This window comes from Ooceraea biroi, chromosome 11 (assembly GCF_003672135.1).
Source record: "Ooceraea biroi isolate clonal line C1 chromosome 11, Obir_v5.4, whole genome shotgun sequence".
NCBI classification, from domain to species: domain Eukaryota; kingdom Metazoa; phylum Arthropoda; class Insecta; order Hymenoptera; family Formicidae; genus Ooceraea; species Ooceraea biroi.
Genome location: NC_039516.1, coordinates 9,274,063 through 9,294,073, shown reverse-complemented (window position 1 = coordinate 9,294,073; position 20,011 = coordinate 9,274,063). Strand labels below are relative to the sequence as shown.

General features: G+C 42.0%; 4 protein-coding genes across 15 annotated transcripts in view; 1 reads left to right on the top strand and 3 right to left on the bottom strand.

Annotated features, from left to right (window-relative positions):
• Positions 1-242: 242 nt before the first annotated feature.
• On the bottom strand, positions 243-3,451 carry LOC105277498 (THAP domain-containing protein 1). Of its 2 annotated transcripts, XM_011335891.3 has the most exons (6): positions 3,248-3,450; positions 2,856-3,072; positions 2,548-2,702; positions 2,285-2,473; positions 2,003-2,217; positions 243-1,889 (listed from the first exon to the last, which is right to left on the bottom strand). In XM_011335891.3, exons 1-6 carry the CDS (start codon positions 3,304-3,306, stop codon positions 1,885-1,887), a joined length of 840 nt encoding a protein of 279 aa, XP_011334193.1. In that variant the 5' UTR covers positions 3,307-3,450; the 3' UTR covers positions 243-1,884. The 2 variants fall into 2 exon arrangements, with proteins under 2 accessions (XP_011334193.1, XP_011334200.1); XM_011335898.3 differs by lacking the exon at positions 2,003-2,217 and having other exon boundaries at positions 1,766-1,889; positions 3,248-3,451.
• A 107-nt stretch (positions 3,452-3,558) lies between these two features.
• Positions 3,559-6,795, top strand: LOC105277523. The gene is made up of 8 exons (XM_011335921.3): positions 3,559-3,929; positions 4,049-4,369; positions 4,448-4,679; positions 4,771-5,060; positions 5,133-5,260; positions 5,332-5,536; positions 5,610-5,884; positions 6,061-6,795. The coding sequence occupies exons 2-8, from the start codon at positions 4,130-4,132 to the stop codon at positions 6,260-6,262; spliced, it is 1,572 nt and encodes a 523-aa protein (XP_011334223.2). The 5' UTR covers positions 3,559-3,929; positions 4,049-4,129; the 3' UTR covers positions 6,263-6,795.
• On the bottom strand, positions 6,344-10,547 carry LOC105277515 (unconventional myosin-XIX). Its single transcript, XM_020030976.2, has 13 exons — positions 10,511-10,547; positions 10,142-10,383; positions 9,686-10,021; positions 9,341-9,605; positions 8,972-9,235; positions 8,651-8,895; positions 8,359-8,541; positions 8,096-8,292; positions 7,850-8,028; positions 7,584-7,775; positions 6,997-7,490; positions 6,841-6,924; positions 6,344-6,763 (listed from the first exon to the last, which is right to left on the bottom strand). The coding sequence occupies exons 1-13, from the start codon at positions 10,545-10,547 to the stop codon at positions 6,668-6,670; spliced, it is 2,814 nt and encodes a 937-aa protein (XP_019886535.2). The 3' UTR covers positions 6,344-6,667.
• A 473-nt stretch (positions 10,548-11,020) lies between these two features.
• The window catches only part of LOC105277530 (putative uncharacterized protein DDB_G0277255), a 31,403-nt gene continuing 22,412 nt past the window's right edge, over positions 11,021-20,011 (bottom strand). For 3 of the 11 annotated variants that reach the window (XM_020030931.2, XM_020030927.2, XM_020030940.2), the window contains 8 exons: positions 16,684-16,810; positions 16,475-16,606; positions 16,219-16,242; positions 15,873-15,905; positions 15,611-15,793; positions 15,346-15,459; positions 15,058-15,131; positions 11,021-13,941 (listed from right to left, as the gene is read on the bottom strand). In XM_020030931.2, the coding sequence (XP_019886490.1) occupies positions 13,638-13,941; positions 15,058-15,131; positions 15,346-15,459; positions 15,611-15,793; positions 15,873-15,905; positions 16,219-16,242; positions 16,475-16,606; positions 16,684-16,810 (991 nt within the window). In that variant the 3' untranslated portion in view covers positions 11,021-13,637. Of the gene's footprint in view, positions 13,942-14,065; positions 14,075-14,294; positions 14,796-15,057; positions 15,132-15,345; positions 15,460-15,610; positions 15,794-15,872; positions 15,906-16,218; positions 16,243-16,474; positions 16,607-16,683; positions 16,811-20,011 lie in introns of those variants that run through there. The other 8 variants (XM_020030942.2, XM_020030944.2, XM_020030934.2 and 5 more) reach the window with 8 other exon arrangements.

Below are 20,011 nucleotides of genomic sequence, written 5' to 3'. Positions count from 1 at the left end.
TTGGACCTTGGAATCATCATAATTTTTTTCACGTGTATAACACGATGTCATTTATGTTACAGCCTGAATATTAAGTGTTGCAACACGGTGGCTCAAACAAGAACTAAAAATGGCGCAAATTGAACTATCCCGTGAGAATCGTTTGCGCTCTAACATTATTTTTCGTAAATTACAGTTTTTAGCTGAATTTTTCTAGAAAAAGATGATACGAAGAGATTTGCAAGTGAAGACGTAATTTTATCGAGTTTTTTCATTATTTCTGTATTTATTATGTGTACATTCGGCATATAGAACCAAGTTTTCACATTCTATGTATTTATACATTCTTTATAGATAAGCGATATAGATTATTTTCTTAAATGTCTTTATGGATATATATGATTTACATCTCTCTAGCGTTTAATATTGCACGTAACGAGAATACATTACTTAAGTCTATTTAAGACATGTTTAGTTTTAAACGAGCGAGTTTTCATCTCTTTACGGTGTGCTGATTTTCGAAAAACATTGTTGTAATTTATTCGCTATAAATTCGCGACAATAGATTGCGCGTGAAGCTTTTAGAACATTCACGACACTTCGAGGCCTGCGGTTCATTTTGAATTGTACATTCGCGGAGACGTCATTCAGTACGGTGAACAACGGCGATCACTTTAGGTCAAGACTGACATCGGGCTGAGAGTTGAGACAAATCTCTCTCTGCGTGATGTGCTATTGTAATGCATGGGTCGTATCATTTCGATGCGGTAGAAATCTTTATTTTTATTTACTCCATTGCTTTTGGTTTTGGTACCGATTACGAGAATTGCGAATTTCACACAAGCTGTCTGTAAGAAAAGGAAAAATTCGAAGGATTGCCTAAAAAAAAATAAATCTTCACTTTCTTCTCTTCATGATTTTAAAACGCATTTTGATTGCTCGTGAGAAAGAGAGGAAGCCACTTTTTCTACGTGGATTTTCTCGTTATTTTTTAATGTTCTTTAAGATTTAAGATAAGTCGCGCACACACACACACACACGCGCGCGCGCGCGCGCGTACACGCATGTACACTGATGCATTTCTCGACGTTCGTATAGTTCGGAAACGAATCTAGAAGCCGTCGTTGCTCTATGTATACATGTAACGACATCGATATCTGTACATATTGTCATCGTATTTATAAAGAAGGACGGAACATTCGGCATAATGCACGTTCGTACTAGATTTGTAAATTGAGAGACACCATGCCGTGCATCCCATGCATTACTTTAGGGTGACTAACGTAATCGCGGCGATTCTTAAGTAAGCGTATCGTTCGGTCTTTTCTACCCCGTTTCAGAACATTAGAACCAATTTACTTTCTTTGTTAACGAACGAACTTGCCAAATTTTGCTTTTGGCATAACTAAGTTTCTAAGATTAGTTTCTAGACTTTAGCCATGTAATTTGAGGGACGATATGAAAAATGAGAAAAGCGATCGAGTGAATGGAACATTATTACAAGGGAAAAAAGAAGTCGTTTGTGTATGTATTAGATTCACTGGAATAAATTAATAATAATAATTAGAAGTGTGTGTCTGGGCTTCACTGACAATTGTACCTTAAAGTATGCAATAAGCAGCGTTGTTACTACTTTAATATTATGCAACATATGTTATTACGGCAATAAAAAACAATCCCTTCAATATATATTATATATATATCAGCACAAGATCTTAACTCGAAGGAAGCGCGTCGATTGCTTTCGTGAATGCACACAGGTTTTTATAATTCATGAGACTTCGCATAATTTGTTTAAAAAAATTACAATTTATTTGCTCACTTATCTATAATATACAATATTTGCAAACCATTTCCTTGCGAATGTGATCAATTGATTTCGCTCCTTCCTCCACTCCTGGTGCACTATTCTACAACAAAAAAATAAATTTATGCTCTTAGTGAAACAAGTATATTCTTCATACATTTTCTGCCAGATGCAATAACTGTCTTTCATATTTAAACATTTGTGCAAGGCACCAACCTGAATTTACTTCTAATGATTTCGCACTATCTTGCGACAACATCTTGTTTTGCAAATGTTTTATGAGTAAAGTTAAAAATGTGACTTTTCTTTGTAATCTTCTGCACTTCTGTTGAGAATTTTTTAATTTCTTCCTCAATAGCACATTACATTTTTCTGTTGCACGTTGTGCGTCCACTAGTTCTTTGTTAACGAGTGAAATATCCACAATTCCACTGTGTAACGAATGCTCACTTGTAAAACACAAATTTACCATAATTTTGCTCTCTCTTATTGCTTTACCTATGTATGGTACCGTATTTAGTCGCCCGCTGTCGTCTGGTGGTCGAGCCATTAGCTCTGTTTTCTTTAACACTCATAATTTCTGAATGTAATTCTTCATGACTAGTGTTCGGAACAATTTCATGTTGATCTGCATTATGATCCTCAATAATTACCTCTTCTTTAATGACCGAGATATTAAAGATCCCACTATGCAAGAAATATTCGTATGTGACAAATGGACAATTTATAATCGGTAGAGTTTCGATTTTTCATTATTTTACCTATGTACAGTATCGAGCTCAGTCAAGTTTGGATCTTTGACGATAGAAACAGATGATTCCTGCGAATTATCTTCCGCTACTTCATTGGTGCCTACAGTTACTTCTGAGCATGGCTCTTCATTAGTAATTGCAAGATCACCTTCATCTGTTCGTACCTGTTTATTAATAAAATAATATTAATAAAATGTGTGTTATTAACAAGTATAAATGCAAGCATACGGAGAGGGAAATATTGTTACTTCAATATTCTCATAAAACGAGTAAACTATATGAATATAAAATAATACGAGGAAGTACTGTGTACTTACAGACTGAGTAAGTATGTATTTCTTCTTTAAGGGCATATCAAATATACTAGGCACAGCATACGACTTCAAATAACGTTTGCCAGTTTCCGTTACTATAAAACACTCCAGTGCAAAATGCTGACCACATATCTTCGCGTGTTTGTTCAATGTAAAATTCGTTATCCGTTTGTTAATAGCTGCAAGCCAGCGATTCCTTATATTGTCGGATTTTGGAAATCTAAAAATGGTAGGAGATATATTATTGTTATGCATTCCATTACTGAAATTCAAACGTCTTGCAGAGACGTATGTTTAAATATGTAATAATAATAATTTCCTATATTGTTAAAACTTGTACATAAATGTAAAATGTAACAATAACATTTCTACAATTAAAGAAATTATATTCGTACTTGTGAAAACTAACGCTGTCTGGCATCCATTCGATGCCACAAATGCAACAAACTACCATTGTACCTTCCTTCTTATTTCTAAATTACTTAGATATTTTATGCACTCGGAGAAAAATATAAAGTGTTTGCTACAAAAGCATCTGCAAACGCATTTAGAATAATGATCATGGATGAGCAGCCCTGACAGCGAAGGTTCCCAGAAACTCCGCTACGAGCCGCCACTGTCGTCGGTTGAAAAATGAGGTAGTAGTGCGACTCAACGGCAAGTCAGACGGAGCTCCTTCTCCCAATCTACGTAGTAGTATGGGTCAATAGCGAGTCCTCCACAATTCTTTCATTATTTTAGGTTAGGGATACGGTTCGCCCTTCTCTACATTTCAGGGTTCGAATGAAAATTATCTTTCTGATAACACGATTTGATGATGGGTTTTAAACAATGTTGAGGAAAGAGAGAGTAACACTCGGATGGGACGTCGTTGGATCTTTTCCTACTTCACATTTTATTTCAGCAATAATATCAACATGAGAGACCGATGACAGGCTGTGCTGCTGTATACACTGCTGTATACAGTGTTTGTAGTTCATGATTTTCACCGACGTTTTCGCGATCTCACCTGTCAATCCTTGACCTTAAACATTCTTTTTATTGATAATATGATTAAATTGCTGGAATGAGTGAAAGGTAAGCATATCTCGGTGTCTCATTTACGCATGAAAATATGACGATGCAGTTAGCGAATACAGTTATAGTTGCGGTTCGCATGACTGAACATTTTAACAGTGGTCTGCTTTGACGTACAGGTGACTGAGATTTCCCTGAAGGATTCCATGCGCTAAGCAGGATCTAACGATTATTACATCGGTTACTAGAAGCTGCGAATCATGAAAGAGATGTTGGGAAACCAGACCTCCACGGGATACAGTACTTCCTTTGTCAACAGTAACAATAAGGATGCAGGCACCAGTAGTATTACAGGTGACAATAATTCAAGGAGGTACGCTATGCTCAGCACGGAATGGGTCTCTGCCATCGGTGAGGAGCTAGGTATACATCCGCTGCCAGATCCGCTGTTAAAGAGGCTAGCGGAGGATGCTTCCTATCGCCTAAGAGAAGTCCTGCACGTAAGCATGATGAATTTTATGCTTGATAATAACTTGAAACGTATAATAAGTGCGACGTGAATATTATATTCATTTTAGAAATGTGTCACAAGACTGAGGCACAGTAAAAGGAAACGCTTAACGTCCACGGATGTAAATACGGTAATCACTACCTTGTGTGACACGGACCCAGTGCTTGGTGCGTCAGAATCCATGCCGGAGTATCACACGGAGGCTAAGGTGTACGTGCCTAATGAATCCATCGTTAATCTTACCCACCAGATAAAGGATCCATTGAGTCTGCCTCAAACTAACGTGCCATTTCTACAAGGTGATCCTCTCTTAATTTTTTTACGTATCATTTTATAGTCCCTAGTATCTTAATTCACTATACCAAATATTGCTGTTCTTTTCTTTCGTAGAATCCGAGATATGCGACGTGAAACTCACAGAAGCACGCTACAATTACGTGAAACGCGCGCTGAAAACCTTATTCAACGGCTCGCAGAAGACGTTTCAGGTTTTACTTAATGACTGTGCCACCAATGCACACTTAGGTGACGAGGGTGTGATAGATAAATTGATGTCCATTGCCAGGTCCATGGTAATCTCAAATAACGCGCAGTACACACGCGTTTCCACGCGGACGTGTCAGTTGATTATCGCTATCGCCAGCAACAGCGAAGCCGTCTATCCGTATCACTTAACTTCGGTGAGTAATTAAAAAAAATTACATACGTAAAAAATTCTCGTTAAAAAATAATCTCAATGTTTGATTACATAGGTAGATAAACTGACCGAGCTGTTGTTGGAACTGCTGCTGGGTCAGAGTTTCATAAATCCGAATATGGAAGTGCTCTTTAAAGAGTGCGCGCTTAAACTGATGCTTCGGTGGCCCTCCATCGCCGACAAGTAAGATGCGAGCATTAAAAAATCTCCGTGCACGTCTTGCAGATGATGCGATGATTGATTGTTGCTAACAGATATGTACCTACGCTGGAGAACGTCTTCTTCAAGAGCGAAACGAAGAACGTTGACCTGTACAAGAAGAGGACAGTGGTGGTGGAGTTGTTAGCGAGTATCCAGCCCCTTGTATTCTTCCAGTACGAGACCGAGCACTCGCTTTGCATACAGAACATCTTGAATTATTACGCTTCGCCTGGTTCGGTGATTTGGCAGCGAATAGCTGTAAGTACCGAGTGTCACGTTATTCTAATTTCCTCCACGTACGATGTTCATATTCCGCATCGAATCGTTGCAGTTGACCGTTTGCGCTCTCCTGCGATCGCACTCTCATTCCTTGGACCTCGCACCGTTGATCGAGCATTACGGGGATTCCCTGTTGCCTTACTTGCCCGTCGATTCCGACAGCAATACGAGAAAACGAAGGGATAAGAAAGTCGGCACGCTGCCAATCATTATCAAGGGCAAGATGAAGTACGTTAAAGTTCGTCCGTTGCTCAACAGCAGAACGTTGTGGGACCGGCAAACCGCATTTCCGGACTCCACCCTGAGAGGACCGAGGCGAGAGATAAGGTGCGCATCGTTAAAGCAGAGAAAGAAATGTTAATAAATTATAAATAAATAAAAAATTAAATAATAAGAAAGAAATATAATAAATTAAATATAATAAATAAGAAAGAAATATAATAAATTAAATATAATAAATTAAATAAAAAAAATTAAATGCATGGTACATTTATGTATTGTAGATTCGCGTTCGCTGGTGGCCGCCCGGTTCCAGCCGGCAATCTAAGACGCGTCAGTCTGAGGGCAAACTATCAGATTCTGAGGAGCGATCTCCAGGCTACTCTCGCCTTAGTTGCTTCGCACAGGCTGCTGGTGATCAAGGACAAAAAGAAAAGGTCCTACAAAAGGTCCGACTTCTACAATTTGGCACACGTTTGTTTGTAGATTAGATTACTTCGTCATTGGAATATCTCCTAGCATCACATGCACACGCGACACAAATCATGAGTACCGAATCACAGATTATCCACTAATTAGAACTTTTATTAGATGCTACATCTAACGGCTTACAGCTTTCAAATTCAGAGAAATTGTTGTTACCGCGTCCTAAAATTCTGTTGTCGCAGAATTTTTAATCTCCTGTCGCCCCGATCGCTATGGGGCTACTTTTCTAGCGGTCCGAATCAGTTTCCAAGTTTCTGTAAAAGTTTTTGTCACTTTACGCATATTTTTTCATTCATAAATTTTAATTTATAAACTATTTATACGCGAGCGATACATTTAACGGTACGATAATGTGTATTATATATATAAAATTCGAAATCTTATTTACACAGTACAAATGTTCTTTCAAAGGCAATCCCGTAGACCTTGCGGCAACTCCGTGTGTACCGAATAGTGCGAGTTAGTTAAGCATGTGACACGAGTGTGTACTTTTACTGGTAGCTGTAAAATAATAACGTTTTTTAATTTTCTAACGTTCCCTCGTGATTTCAATTCCGACTCCAGTAGTATTTATTTACCCTTGGCGGACGACGACGGCTCAGGATCCCACTTTTGTGGAAAAGAGTGCAACCACCGTGCGGTATGATGTACATGTCGTTTTCCTAAATCAGATTTTTCAACGAATAGAGAAACTGGTAAAATATATATATTGTTGTGCTATTAAAGTTACGTACTTTATCGTAATACCCAGAGATCTTTTCACGTTTCCTCCACATGCAGATTCTATCGCCATTCGAGTCCGCAGATTTTGATCGATTGCCATTGTTGCGACTAGTATGAGCGGATTGGTTGTGATCATGAGTTACTGACGACTGTTTTGACACTGTAGCTTCAGTATTGTCCATGATATTCGCTGTTTCGCTTATATCTTTTAACCATTTCATTATATATGAAGTCTTATGTTGTAGTGAGTCATAGGGTTCAGGAACCTGTATAGTCTGATTATCAAACAGGGCACGCCTAAACATGGCACAATCCCTTGTAACCTTATGACCAGTATTCGGTTTTCCTAGTTGCGAAGCGACTAAATTTATCCCGTACATAAGAGGTGGAGTTTTCGATTGATAGTTTGTGACTACAACGTTATTCCTGTTGTCCTGAGGTGGACTGTTCGCTTCGCTAACGTTGGTCGCGGCGTCCGTTCGCTTTACTTCTAGTTGCCTATTCTCTGAATTTTTTAAATAATTTCAGCTGCGGTCTTGTATCGTGAAATTTATAATAGTTAAAACAGAAATATCAAAATGCACGAGGAAGTACTTACTGTACTTAATCCAAAAAGATTCTATCTTCTTGACACTTTCGATGTGGCGTTGTCTCCTAGTAGATTCTAATATTAAGAAAAAATCCTCCTTCAAGAAAATGAAATTCTTCCCGTAATATACAGACGAGTCAGCCTTCTTTAGTTCTGTTGGAGGAAACGACTCGCTTATCTTGGAAATTATATCACAAGTTTCTGCGGGAAAATAAATCAGTAGTATAAACGCGCATTACGTGCCCTGAATGCCTTGAAAAATTCGAATTTTTTACTCATAAATTTCCCGTAATTCCCGGAATTCCCGGAATGCCTGTAATAGCGTTTGCAAAAGTCCTCGTAGCGGAAATAGACCGGATATTCACACTTGGCCAAAGGTAGAGCGTGAAGAATGCCCGTGTTCGCCAGCTGCTTGTAGAGTCCTTTTCGGTCCCAGTTTGTATTACGTTTCCGGCTGCGCGAAGTAATTTTCATTAGAAAATAATTGAGAGTTAAACTCGCTCTTGCATGAAATACTCTACCGTAGCTTAACGCAACGAACATAATGCGCGTCGCATTCGTTCAGTTCTTGTATCAACCAGTCCACGTTGTAGCATAGTTTGGAGAGCATCGTGCGTTTCTTCACGGACGATTTCCCGTATGCATCGCTCTCGATCATCAAGAAGTGCAGAAATTTGTTCTTGCTCGTGCTAAACGTGATCGTTAGTTCGTCCGGAACCTGCACGTTAACGTATCAAGATTTTTTTCTCAGCTGGCAAGCGCAAAATTATAAATCTCAACGTACCTTATCGGTATTCTTGGAGAACAGGTCGTCACAGGAGTACTCTACACTGCCGGCGTAATGGCGTATAACGAAATTTTCATTCTTCACCTTCAAGAATCGCCTCCTCGAATGATTGGAGCTTAACGTGGCGTTTACGTGTCGCATTAACGTGCCCGTGTCGCTCGGAACTGTCGATAGACATGTCTATACACGAAAACGATCGCAATTAAAATTCTATATTAATAGATACCATTAAATATTGTTAATTAGAGAGAGAGAGAAAGATTTGCGAAAGGCAGACGGAATGATTTACGTCGTTCAGGGCAGCGAACAGCGTCTTCCTGACTGTGTTTAAGCGGTCCTCGTACAATTGCAGGATATTGGAGCAATTCAACGATTTCTCTTTCTCAATAAGATCCTCCTCTTGTAGGTCTTTCTGGCAAGAGGTCACATACTTTTCTATGAAGTACTGTTGCAGCTTTTCGTTAACATAATTAACGCAGATCTGCTCGACGCCGTTCGTATCGAAGCACTCGAATCCGAAAATGTCCAGTATCCCTGAGGCACAAAAGATCGTTTCGCGCGTGAGTGCCTTGGCGATCGCGACGGGGAATTTCAAAGGAACTTCCGATACCTAATCGATTACACTGGCATAAATCGGTGGACAAGATCTCGTTCACGGATTTGATCAGCCAGCGGAAAAGGAGATCGTACAGGTGACGGATGATACTGTGCAATCTGTGGTAACAGGCATCCTTCGTGCTCAGATTACGTCGGCACATGCTGTGACGACGCCTCACATTCTGCGGGCTTATCAGGGTGGATGTAAGCAATTCGGCCAGATCCTCCCTCCGCAAACAAGCCAGCCTGCACGTATTCTCAAAGGCTTCTCTGGATTCTGCAACACGTGTAATGCCTACTCAGCTTCCATAATTAAATCGCATTATCGAGAAATGCGCTATGTAAGCTTCGCAGCTTGTTAGGATTATTGTTGATTACGTACGTTCGCTATCAGTATCGATTCTGCAACAATCGTCCTCCTGGATAAATTGTATGTTGCCCATGTGAATGATCAAAGACAGAACTTGGAAGATATTTTTCTTCTGGTTTATCGTAAAATCTAACATATCCATCGCTCGCAGAGTGTCGCGAAATCCTTCGCGGAACTGTTGTTCCTTGAGGGGATTCAAATCGCTTACTATAAAATACTGCTTCTCCTTCGATAATCCAGTGTCCGCGAATTCTATATCTGCTAATGCAGTCATCACCTAAGATATGTACGACAAAATAAATTTTAATATTTAATTCAGTTAATTATTAATTTAATAATTAAATTGAAATTTGATACCTGATTAAAAATCTGGTAGGTGCAGCAGCCCTTCGTAACTCGGTTTCTCTCCAGAAGATAGGAAGCTATTTTCGCGCCGCATATGTTATTCTTTTTATATTCAAGCCACACGACCTGCACGTGCCTTGAACTGACTTCATTTTTCTCGGTGGGCGCTGTTGTGAAAGCCGATATCAGACGACAGGCATCCTTAACTTTCCGCACGATATCATAAGATGTATCTACTTCTTGAATGTCAGTGGACGTATTTCCAATCGCGGTGGCGACCAAGAACTCCAACGCTTTCCATGCACTGAAGGTCTTTCCCGTACCAGTTTCTCCGTTCAGGATAATCACCTTTATGAGAGGTATAGAAGAAGAATATTCCAGTCATGCAGGCAGACGAATCGACAAATCTTCTTCTCAAGAAGAAGATCATGAATAAAAGTCCTGGAAGAGCAAACAGCACAGATTTACCTGGGTCGGTTTCCCAAGATCCTGGATTAGTCTATAATGCACCCTGGCCGCCACGGCGAATATGTGCGGTTGCATTTCTCTGCAACTTGCGGTGTTGACATTGCGGTAGCTGTCAGCCCGTGATGAGTTGTACATGTCCTCGGTGGAGATGTTCTCGTCGTTGGGATTGATCGCCAGCAGCACGGTGCCGACCCACGTATAAATCTGACCATGTTTCAAACGTTCCAGGAGATAATCTATAACTGATCAGGATCATTCTTGAGTTCATTCGTGAAGGAAGGGCCAATAGGGTCTTATCTTTGGAGAGGAGTTTGGAAGCGGATGGACAGTAATCTCGTTGGAAAAAAAAAACGGAGGATGCGTGCGTACTATATCCTCGCGGTACAGAGCTCAAATCGTCCATCATGTCCCAGGCGTAGGACCAAACACGTTTCTGCAATGCGTGGTAACGTTGTAAGTGGCAAGAAGAAAAATGTTGTAATGTCGAACGTACCTCGTCGAGTGTACACATTGTTCTCCCCACTTTATATACAGAGATTACGCGAGACAGTTGACGCTGTTGACACAGCGTCAGTTTGACAATACGTTTGAAAGCTCAAGCTTAATAATCGCAGCTAATGAAGGATACACCGGAATCTGTGCGTTTCATCGAGCGACGTATGCGAGAATGTGATATGCGCGTTTAAAACAAAGAACCATGGAATCTGGAGAGAACTTCATTTATCTTGCATCAGAATTGTTTTTCCTACAAATCATTAGGCTAATTTAAATGTTAGCTTAGAATAATCTTAAACCGAAACGTGAGATAATCTGAAAATAGAAAATCTTATTAATTAAAAGCGGTAACTGGATGTTCATAGGGAATAAATAGATAATAGCTATGTTACGTATGTTTTTTTATTTGCCATAACTTTATATGATGCGACAAAAAATGGATCTGCGATTTTCAGAATCATCGCATTAGTTATGTAGATTCGATCAATTTTCGCTTTTCGAAGATGTGTAACAGCCATAGAAGATGATCAACATTTAAGTCTCGGTCGTTTACCGATAATATCAATGAAATTGTCACTTAACTTATTCCATATATACCAGATCTATTGACCTATTGATTCGCATGTTCCGTTATTAACAGTAAGCGGATGTTTGTGAACTACTCAATACATTTCCATAAATATTTGATCTCGCATGTCCTGCGAAGATAATTCTGCGAAAGAACTAAGACTTTTCTACAGATAGAGTTCGCATTTTTATTACATATTTCTTAAAAAAATTGATGAGATTCACATCCCTTTCTCTTCTTTTTATTCTTCTCTCACTCTCTCATTCTCTCTCTCTCATTCTTATATTTACGCATATACAATCACTATATATAAATTAAAATATGGACAAATGAATATACAATGATTATATAATATTTAGCTTCTCCTGGCTCTTAAATATAATTTTCTTTTTCTATCATTCTCCCAGAATCATCGAAAGAATATTTTGAATTACGCAAATGAGAAAAGATTTACGATATCGTATTTTGTAGGAATGATTATTGTCACATCTCGCAGAGGAAAGAAACTTTGTACGACAATGCGCATCTGTGCAGATGGATCGCGAATTTCTTCGAGGTCACGTCTTCCGATCATAAAAATACAGTGCAATCAATTCTAAAATCAAGCTGCTGCACCCAACTTCCAATCTCTTCTGATATAATCAAGTGAATCGGTAGACAAAGCCGGACAGGAAATGTACACGAGTATAATAATGAACAATCCAACAACGATCTCGCATATTTGCGCTATATCACGTACATAAGCGTACATAAAATACGTCTAGCGTACATAAGTACAGTTTACATCTAGTGCTATACATACGAATGCACATTTTCACGATACAGTGGAGTACACAACGTTTTACGTACGCTTATGGTACATCCGCAAGTGTGCAAAGTCGAAGCTGCTTGTTTTATTTGCGAGTGCAATTTCCGTCAGTGTTGTCCACCGGCACGCTATTACGCCTGTAATAGACAGGAGAGTCTAAACATCATACATTGAATACAAACTCTTGCTAGCACCAAGCACATACGAAACACGCAATAAATTAAAAGACACGTGGAATTTACATAATACCCTGGCTTCTCTAATTACGATCCGTACGTAATTCTCGTCCGTTTGTCACGCGGCGTGTCTACAGACACCCAAGTGTCACATCCGTGCGATTTTTCCCGAGACACACACGGACGCACTCGTGTCTGTATAACGCGGATAAACGAATTGTACTTTTCCTTTTGCACGTAAGCGATAAGTAAATTGCACCTAATCCTCGCCGAATCACAGTCAGCTGGAGAAGATTCGTGTTTGATAAATGCACAATGATAAGTAATGTGTACTTGGAGGAATTTTCTCCGTTTGAAAAATGCAGATCTGAAAATATGTACAGAGAAATCATGAGAAACGTAACTTTCGAGGCGCGTGCGAATTCCAAGAATCTACCACTCCGAAAGACCGAATCATCTCTCTTTCTCATTTTCAAGAAAATATCATTTCTCGATTAATAATTGTGTACACTATATACTTAAATAAAAATTCTGCGCTTATATTTACAATAAATTATATTACAAAATTGTTTGCACAGTAGAACCGTAACTAAGATTTCATTTGAACTAAAAACGCGTGCAGAACCTCGGCTGCCGAGGGCGAATCCGTGCAGGATTCCACGCGCACATACGGGCTAACGCATCACCTACAGTTCGTACCGCAGGTCCCAAATCGTTTTGCCGGACAGACGAAGCAGACGCGGCGAATTTCACAGTGCGAATCATCCACTAATCCCTAATTTTGCGCTTGAGATCAGGTTTGAGAAAATGAAAATTTAATCGCTAATGTTAACGGAGAGTCAACGTGTCCGTAGTGTCTTCTCGCGCGCGTAGCCGCGCCACGGAAATTATACGCCGCCCGAAATACCCGTTCAGGAATAGCCGACTTCGCGCGACACTCTCTGCCCAGCACGTCATGTAAGTACAGCGCGGCAAATTATATCGGACGTGCGCGTAACGAGCGCCGAGGAATTATGCGCTACGAGGAACGTGAACTTCGTGACGCGCGGAGAACTTTAATTACGAGCAAAGGGCAGACTGTCTGCCCTTCCCGCGTTCCGTGCGAACGTCTGAACCCACACATTGCACGGCACACGACACGTGGGAACGTTAACGAAGCCGCATGGCCGCGTAAAATGAATCTTTAAATCCACTTGAAACTCATATAATCCAAGTGCAACGCAAACAGCTGTCGCAACTTATATATAATCACGGATAATTGCAGGATGATAGCCAAGCAGTAGATAACATCTATCAGAAGGTATTAATATGGATCGAGCGATCTATCGATTCGCGGTTGATCCGTCTGACGTATTTTTCTGCTTCACGGAGATTCAGACGTCCGCAACGGGAGTGACGATGGAGGGATAACGTCGATCAGGCACTGCCATCCCCTGGCCCTCTTAGTTGTTAAAGTCTGAGTTTCCTGGGCGTCGGGATGAGGGACTTGACTGTGTTTCCTTCTATTTTGGCGTCGCGTTGTTCCATATCGTTCGAGTCGCATGGCGGTTTCGCGCAGTCCTTCGACCTGGGTGAGCCGGTCACGCTCTCCGACGAGTGCCTCCTCGTGTGCGCGTTGCCGCGCCGCGCCGGGGCCTGTTCCTGGCGGAGTCTTAGCGTATGAGGTAAACGTTCGATTGGCTTGCGAGGGCTCCCGGCGGAGTTAAGCTCGGAGAGCAGCGAGGGTCGCTGTCGGTCCGACGAGTCACTCCAACTGCAATTGAGAAGCGCCGTATTATTTTCAGAATTATTATTAGAAGTGCGGGCGCATTGTTTAAAAAAGTTTAATTTGAAAAAAACAAATCTCAAGTCGATTATAAAGAATATTTGGCACTCACCGCACACGGCTGTTCAAGGCAGCGTGAAACATCATCAATAGTAAATCGAATATATTATCGCAAAGCATTGGGAATGTCGGAGTATGAGTATGTTTTTAAGAGATGCTTTTGAGAAATGCAAACCGGTATACACACACACTTTACCGTTAGTACATGCTAGGAACCTAGGGATCGATTTCACAGATATGGATTGCACAAGCACAAGATTGATTTTCTTCTAAAATTTATATAGATTTCTACACGGTTTAGGCTCTTTTCAGATACAGATCTAATATCGCTTGATTATTTTCTGTTGAAAATAAAGAAGAAAACGGAGCAGATGAAAAACTTATTGAACATGACATGACATGAAAATGAATAAAAAAAGAAATTACAAGCACGAAAATCGTAACGCTACAATTTCGCGGCCATTCGATCAATCATAATCGTACAATATTATCACAAAATAATTTTATTTTATTTAATATCTGTTGAGATTGATTGCGGTCGAACGGCTGGAAATCGTGGAATGAACAAAAAGTTGGAGCACTTGGTCCCATGCAGGTTGAACACAAGCGTCAATAATGGATAGTCAAGTGAGTGGCACGAATATAAAAGAGGTGCATGAATATGAGGGCGTTAAATGCAAAGAGGAGTACATATCCCAATATTAAGTCACACAGGCTGACAGATTCTACCTTCCCGATCCTGAAGCTGTTTTGTGCGGAATCACCCGAGCAAGGGGCGGGACCAGAGCAGCAAAAAGAAACATATTATTCATGACGCGCGTGACAGAGAAACATCTCAATTGCTATTGTCAGAGTGACGTGATCCGCGCGAATGTAATCTTTATCCAACAATCAATGACACAAAATATCAATCGTGAAAATGTTTTCTCGAGATTATCTTAGATCGAGAGAAATATTTTACGTTAAAGATTATACCATTAAGCGTGTAATAAGAGTTTAATTAGTACCAACAACCGATCGCACAAATAAAAAGATAACTCTCACCTAACGAGAGGCCCCATGACACCATCCTGTGGGAGTGACTGCAGGAGCGAGGGCCCCGCCGACACTGGACGTGTCTACAGCCGCACAATTGAAAATCGCTATTTTAATCGAGTGCATAAAATAATTGGCGACATAAAATAACGTCAAGAACGATGGCAATGGTAAACGAAATTTACTCGCGAGAGGTGCGATAACGTGGTAATAATACGATCACGAAATGGACCGTGGACGATAATATAAACGACGATAAAGGGATCGAGGACGATTCAGTTACGTGATAGGCTGTACCTTCTCTGTTTGCGTAGCGGCGTTACACGTGTCCACGGAGGAGATGTTGCGTGTCGGTAGGATACAATTTTGAACGTCGCCGTTCTTGGGCCCTTGCAGCTTCGACATTTGGAGCTGCGGAGAACAATTCGAGTCGGTCAGACAGTGCCTAAATTTATTTCTATCGCTACAGAAACGGTTCATTAAGACAAGAGATTCCGATAGACTTCATCAAAGAGCAAGCTTCTCACACAGAACAGTACAGTTAATCGCGGTACGATTTTACCTCGTTATTTACCTCAAGTAGCTGTATGGTGCGATCCCGGTCCTCCACCTGGCCCTGAAGAAACACCACCTGCCTCCGCAAGTCTGCTAATTCGTCCGCGATACTGCTACCACCGCTGCCAGGTGAGGTGCTCACGTCGATGGTACCGGTACCACCTTCATTCAGGTTACAGAAGAGGCCATTCTGCAGTTTCAGAAATAGCATTTTTTAAATTTAATAGTCTTGTTTTTAGTAATTTACTCGAATAAGATGATGTACGAACCTTCGCATTGTCGAATGGATTGAGAGTTTCCGTCTAAAAAATAAAAAGTGATACCGAAATATTAGCGGTTTGCGCTTTTATCCTTAGTATTAGTTGATAATTTTCGTAAGTATGTACATCGTCGGAACAGAGTATAAAAAGATTCAATAATAAAGAATACAAAATTAAAAGAGTAATACAAAATTACAAAAGTAAAAATTCAACCTAATTCTTGGTTTATATATAATTTTACATATAAGTTTTATACTCGGTCCCGTGAATAATAAATATGCACACACACGCGCATGCGAGGTGACACATAAATTAGTGACAAAATAAATGATAAAAGAAAATCGATGCAACGTACCCTCGTCAAATCGTTCTCTCCTGACTTGTGACGCAAAATCAGGAAGGACGACGACAAAAATGAAAAATAAAAAAGTCGTGTTAATAAAAAAGACAAGGACACCGTGTATACAGGTAACACAGAATGATGCTTGCGAAATAATAACGTGAAGTCAACTGAAATCTTGGCAAAACGCACAAGTTGCATTTATGGAACGCAAAGAAGCTACAAGTGCAAAATTCTGTGGAATACAAGCGGACGCGAGCGCCTATTATACCTCCTGAAGGATTCGCTTGAGTTTCAGGAGCATCGTCTTTATGGAGACGATGTCCTGGAACATGTACTGATACGTTCCGCGATCTATCCTGAGGCTCGCTTCGTCTCCGGAATCGACACATGGCGATGAAATCTGCAACCAGTTAGATGCTAATATCCGCTATTGATGGACCTGGTTAAAACAGAGATTATAGAAGCAAAAATAATTACCCGACTAACATTCCCCGACGATCGCATGGGACTAGAAACCTGACGGTTGCGCATGTTGTCTAGTGAACGCGGTGATTCCGTTCCGGATCTGCTGCGAAACAGCCTTGACATCCTGTCACTTCCGATTCTGAAACAAAAAGAATGAAATCCACGTTATCTCTCACGTCTTCGCTTGTGATTGTCCGTCGTTTCACACACAAGAGGGAGGGAAATCTCTTAATTCCTCGACAATTAAAATTCTTGACTGAATTAAAACTTAATTAAAGGTTTCTCAGCTGCTATATATATTGTATCTACCGTGTTTTCGTGTCCACCTCTTGTAATAAGCAGTGAAAGCTTCCGCAAATGAACGTGGATCATGCGGAGACTAATTCAGGAAGCGGTATTTCGCATGCTATCGAGTTCTCATCGCACTAATCCTAATGAAAAAAAAGGAAAAAGGGGAAGAGAAGCAGCTCTTCGCGCTTCTCGCAGTTGCATCTCTCTCGCAGCGCTATCACAGATGATATCTAAGAGAGGCTCCACTTCCGCCGAGGAGGCACTACCTGCTGGAGTTATTCTTGGCCCGCAAAGCTGCGGCGGAAGCCGCACCGGCGACGACGACTTGGCCGTTGCTCGGCGTCTTGGGCTGTCGCGGCGGTGGCGAGCCATTTGTGGGCGTCGAGCTCTCGGAGGAGAGGCCAGAGTCGCATCCATCCTCGCCGCCAGTTCCGTTTTCCAAACCCGCGTTGGCGCGGTTGCGCGTCGTCGACCCATTGACGACGGTGCGTCTCTTGGCGCCCCTCGAGGTCTCGGACGAGGAGGCCATCCTGCTGGTGAGGTCCCTTCTCCTGATGGCGCGTTCACTTCAGCCGACTCGTTGCTCTTCTGACAATCGCGCGTGCCTCATCGGGCCATAATTACGTGCTCTTTAATCACTTTCAGATCTTGATCTTCATCTATCACGAAGTCCAACCCGTATCAAGGAGAACTGTCCGGCACTCAGAGTGATTAATTTCAATTCTCGATTGGAAGAGTCACTAGTGTCCGGACGGAGCGAGGGTATTCCCGCGGGAATACGCGACGAAGCGCGCATTAAACTACGACGACGACCATGAGAGAATCGATTCACTGCATTTATCGCTGAACAACAATCAGCTGAAAGGTTTTGTATCCAAGAATAGGACGATGCGTGTAAATGGAGGATGGAACTCGAACACATTTAGCCGGACGGAACGGAGCGTGGCATCATGGTGCCGCAGAGGGTGAAAAGAGAGAAAATGCCGTGGGTTTAATATGGGAGCCCGTAGAGCAGCGGGATCCGTGGCGATGAGTAATTCGGCAGGCATGCACGGTTGCAGTGCGCTTTCATGAAACGCTCGCCTGGTTTGTGCGTCTAATTACGTCGTCCTATGCCGCAATCCTCACGTCAAATTACGCAAATTCGATTGCCGCGGTCCCGGTCGCTGATGACACTGCACGCGAAGCTCTGCATGAGAAAATGATGTAAAAGAATGGGAACCCATAGACAAGGTCGATAAGCAGATAAATCGAGCGCAGAAAGAGAAAAACACAGAGAGAGCCAGCGAACAGGATAGATCGGTTTAGATCTTGGCTCGGATAACGGTAGCGCAATATTTTGCGGGCTGGCTAACGAGTTTTTTCCACGATGCACCGCGTGTTAGTTACTTTGTAAATGCGCTTATGTTTCTAGATATACTGTGTAACGTACACACGTGCGACAAATATATACCGTAACGCACGAGATGCGATTTATAAATGCAAGATCTGCGCTAATTATGCACATATATCGTGTGCTTCGCAAATGGTCATCAAGCGCTTTACGTCGTCTTGTAATCAGTCTCTTAAAACGTCGACGATTTGTTTAATATTGACGCTCTCACTTAACGTTTACGTCGTCGTGTCGCACAACTTTGCCGTCCTCGGGAAATCCGTCTTATAATTCTTCTGTCGTTGTGGCGCGTTGGCGTTCCCACTCTTCATTTTCAGGAGGATTTCAAACTCGAACTCGAACAAGTTGAGTCATCCTGCCGAGTGAAAGTTATCTTATCAAATCTTTCGGGGTACCTGCTACATTTCGCACACCTGTTACAAAAGCGGCGTCTTGCGCGCTCGTTAATCGTTCAGCGAAGTCTTTAGCTTAGTCGTCCTACAACGAGTCCACGATTGATTTTCCATCAGTTCCGGAAATCAGGCCGCCTTGTCGCAAACTATATTAATCGGAGCGTAGCTTCGCGTGTGGCACAATTTCAGCGTTCCTGAAGTGGTGCGTCGCGTGAGCGATGTTTAATCCCATTGATTCACAACCCGATGATCCGTTTAATTGTGTGCGATTTCTCGCAAATCGCAAATCTTAACATCACGTCATACGTGCTGTGTACTCTTCACAGTAATCTTATCTGAAAGAGAAGAAACAAACGTGACAGCATGACGCTCGACGGAGGAGACGATGAAGAACGCTCGGGACGAGTTGAACGTGGAAGATCCGCGTTGACGCTTTTCCTCTTTCTACGTTTACCTGTGCACTGAACCGAACGTCACGCTACGCGCCCATCGCGTAATTTGCGGCAGGCCAAAGTCTGCAGCTGAAGCCACGCTTTCTAATCGAATTCGTCGGCACCTGGTGCGAGGCCTCCCTCTTCTTCACCGAGTTTACCCTGTTAATTTGCAGTTTTCGAACGTCGCACTTCCTGTTCCAGGGAGGCTCCCGTTGACGCGAGACGACTGATGTGTCCGCTCGCTGGCGTCGACGCGACGAGGTTCTCGGCGAGGATCTCCCAGTTCTTCCAAGTGACTGACGCACGTGCCACTCTTCGCACTCATGCATGGACGTCGAGGAGAGCACGGAACACACGGAACTCGACGTGTATTAGCCGGTGCGTTCGCCGGAGTGACGGTCCGTGTCGACGGTGGCCGGCAGGAAGGTGGACAGGACCACGAAGGACCCCGTCGAACGAGAAGCGGAACGAGAACGCGTGCGCACCTCGCACTATGACGAGCCACGCTCGATACCGCCGTTGTGGAAGAGAGCGGAGAGAGAAGTCGGAGCGGTAGGGGGAACAGCTGCAGACAGCACACGGAAGGGGGTGGACGCGCATGCGGTGGGGGTGATAATGCAAAAAGCTGCAGGGACTGATGCGATATCAAATGCGATCCCTTTAGAGAGAACTGTTGGCTCCTGTGCATTCCTGGCTAGAAAATTCTTTTCGTGTGTCATCCCCTATCGCTCTCTTTTTTCGGTTTTTAGATATTTCTATCTTTTATAGAATATTATATATCAGTTCTAGTCTTATGTAATAGCGACAAGTATTTCAGATTATATTATTGT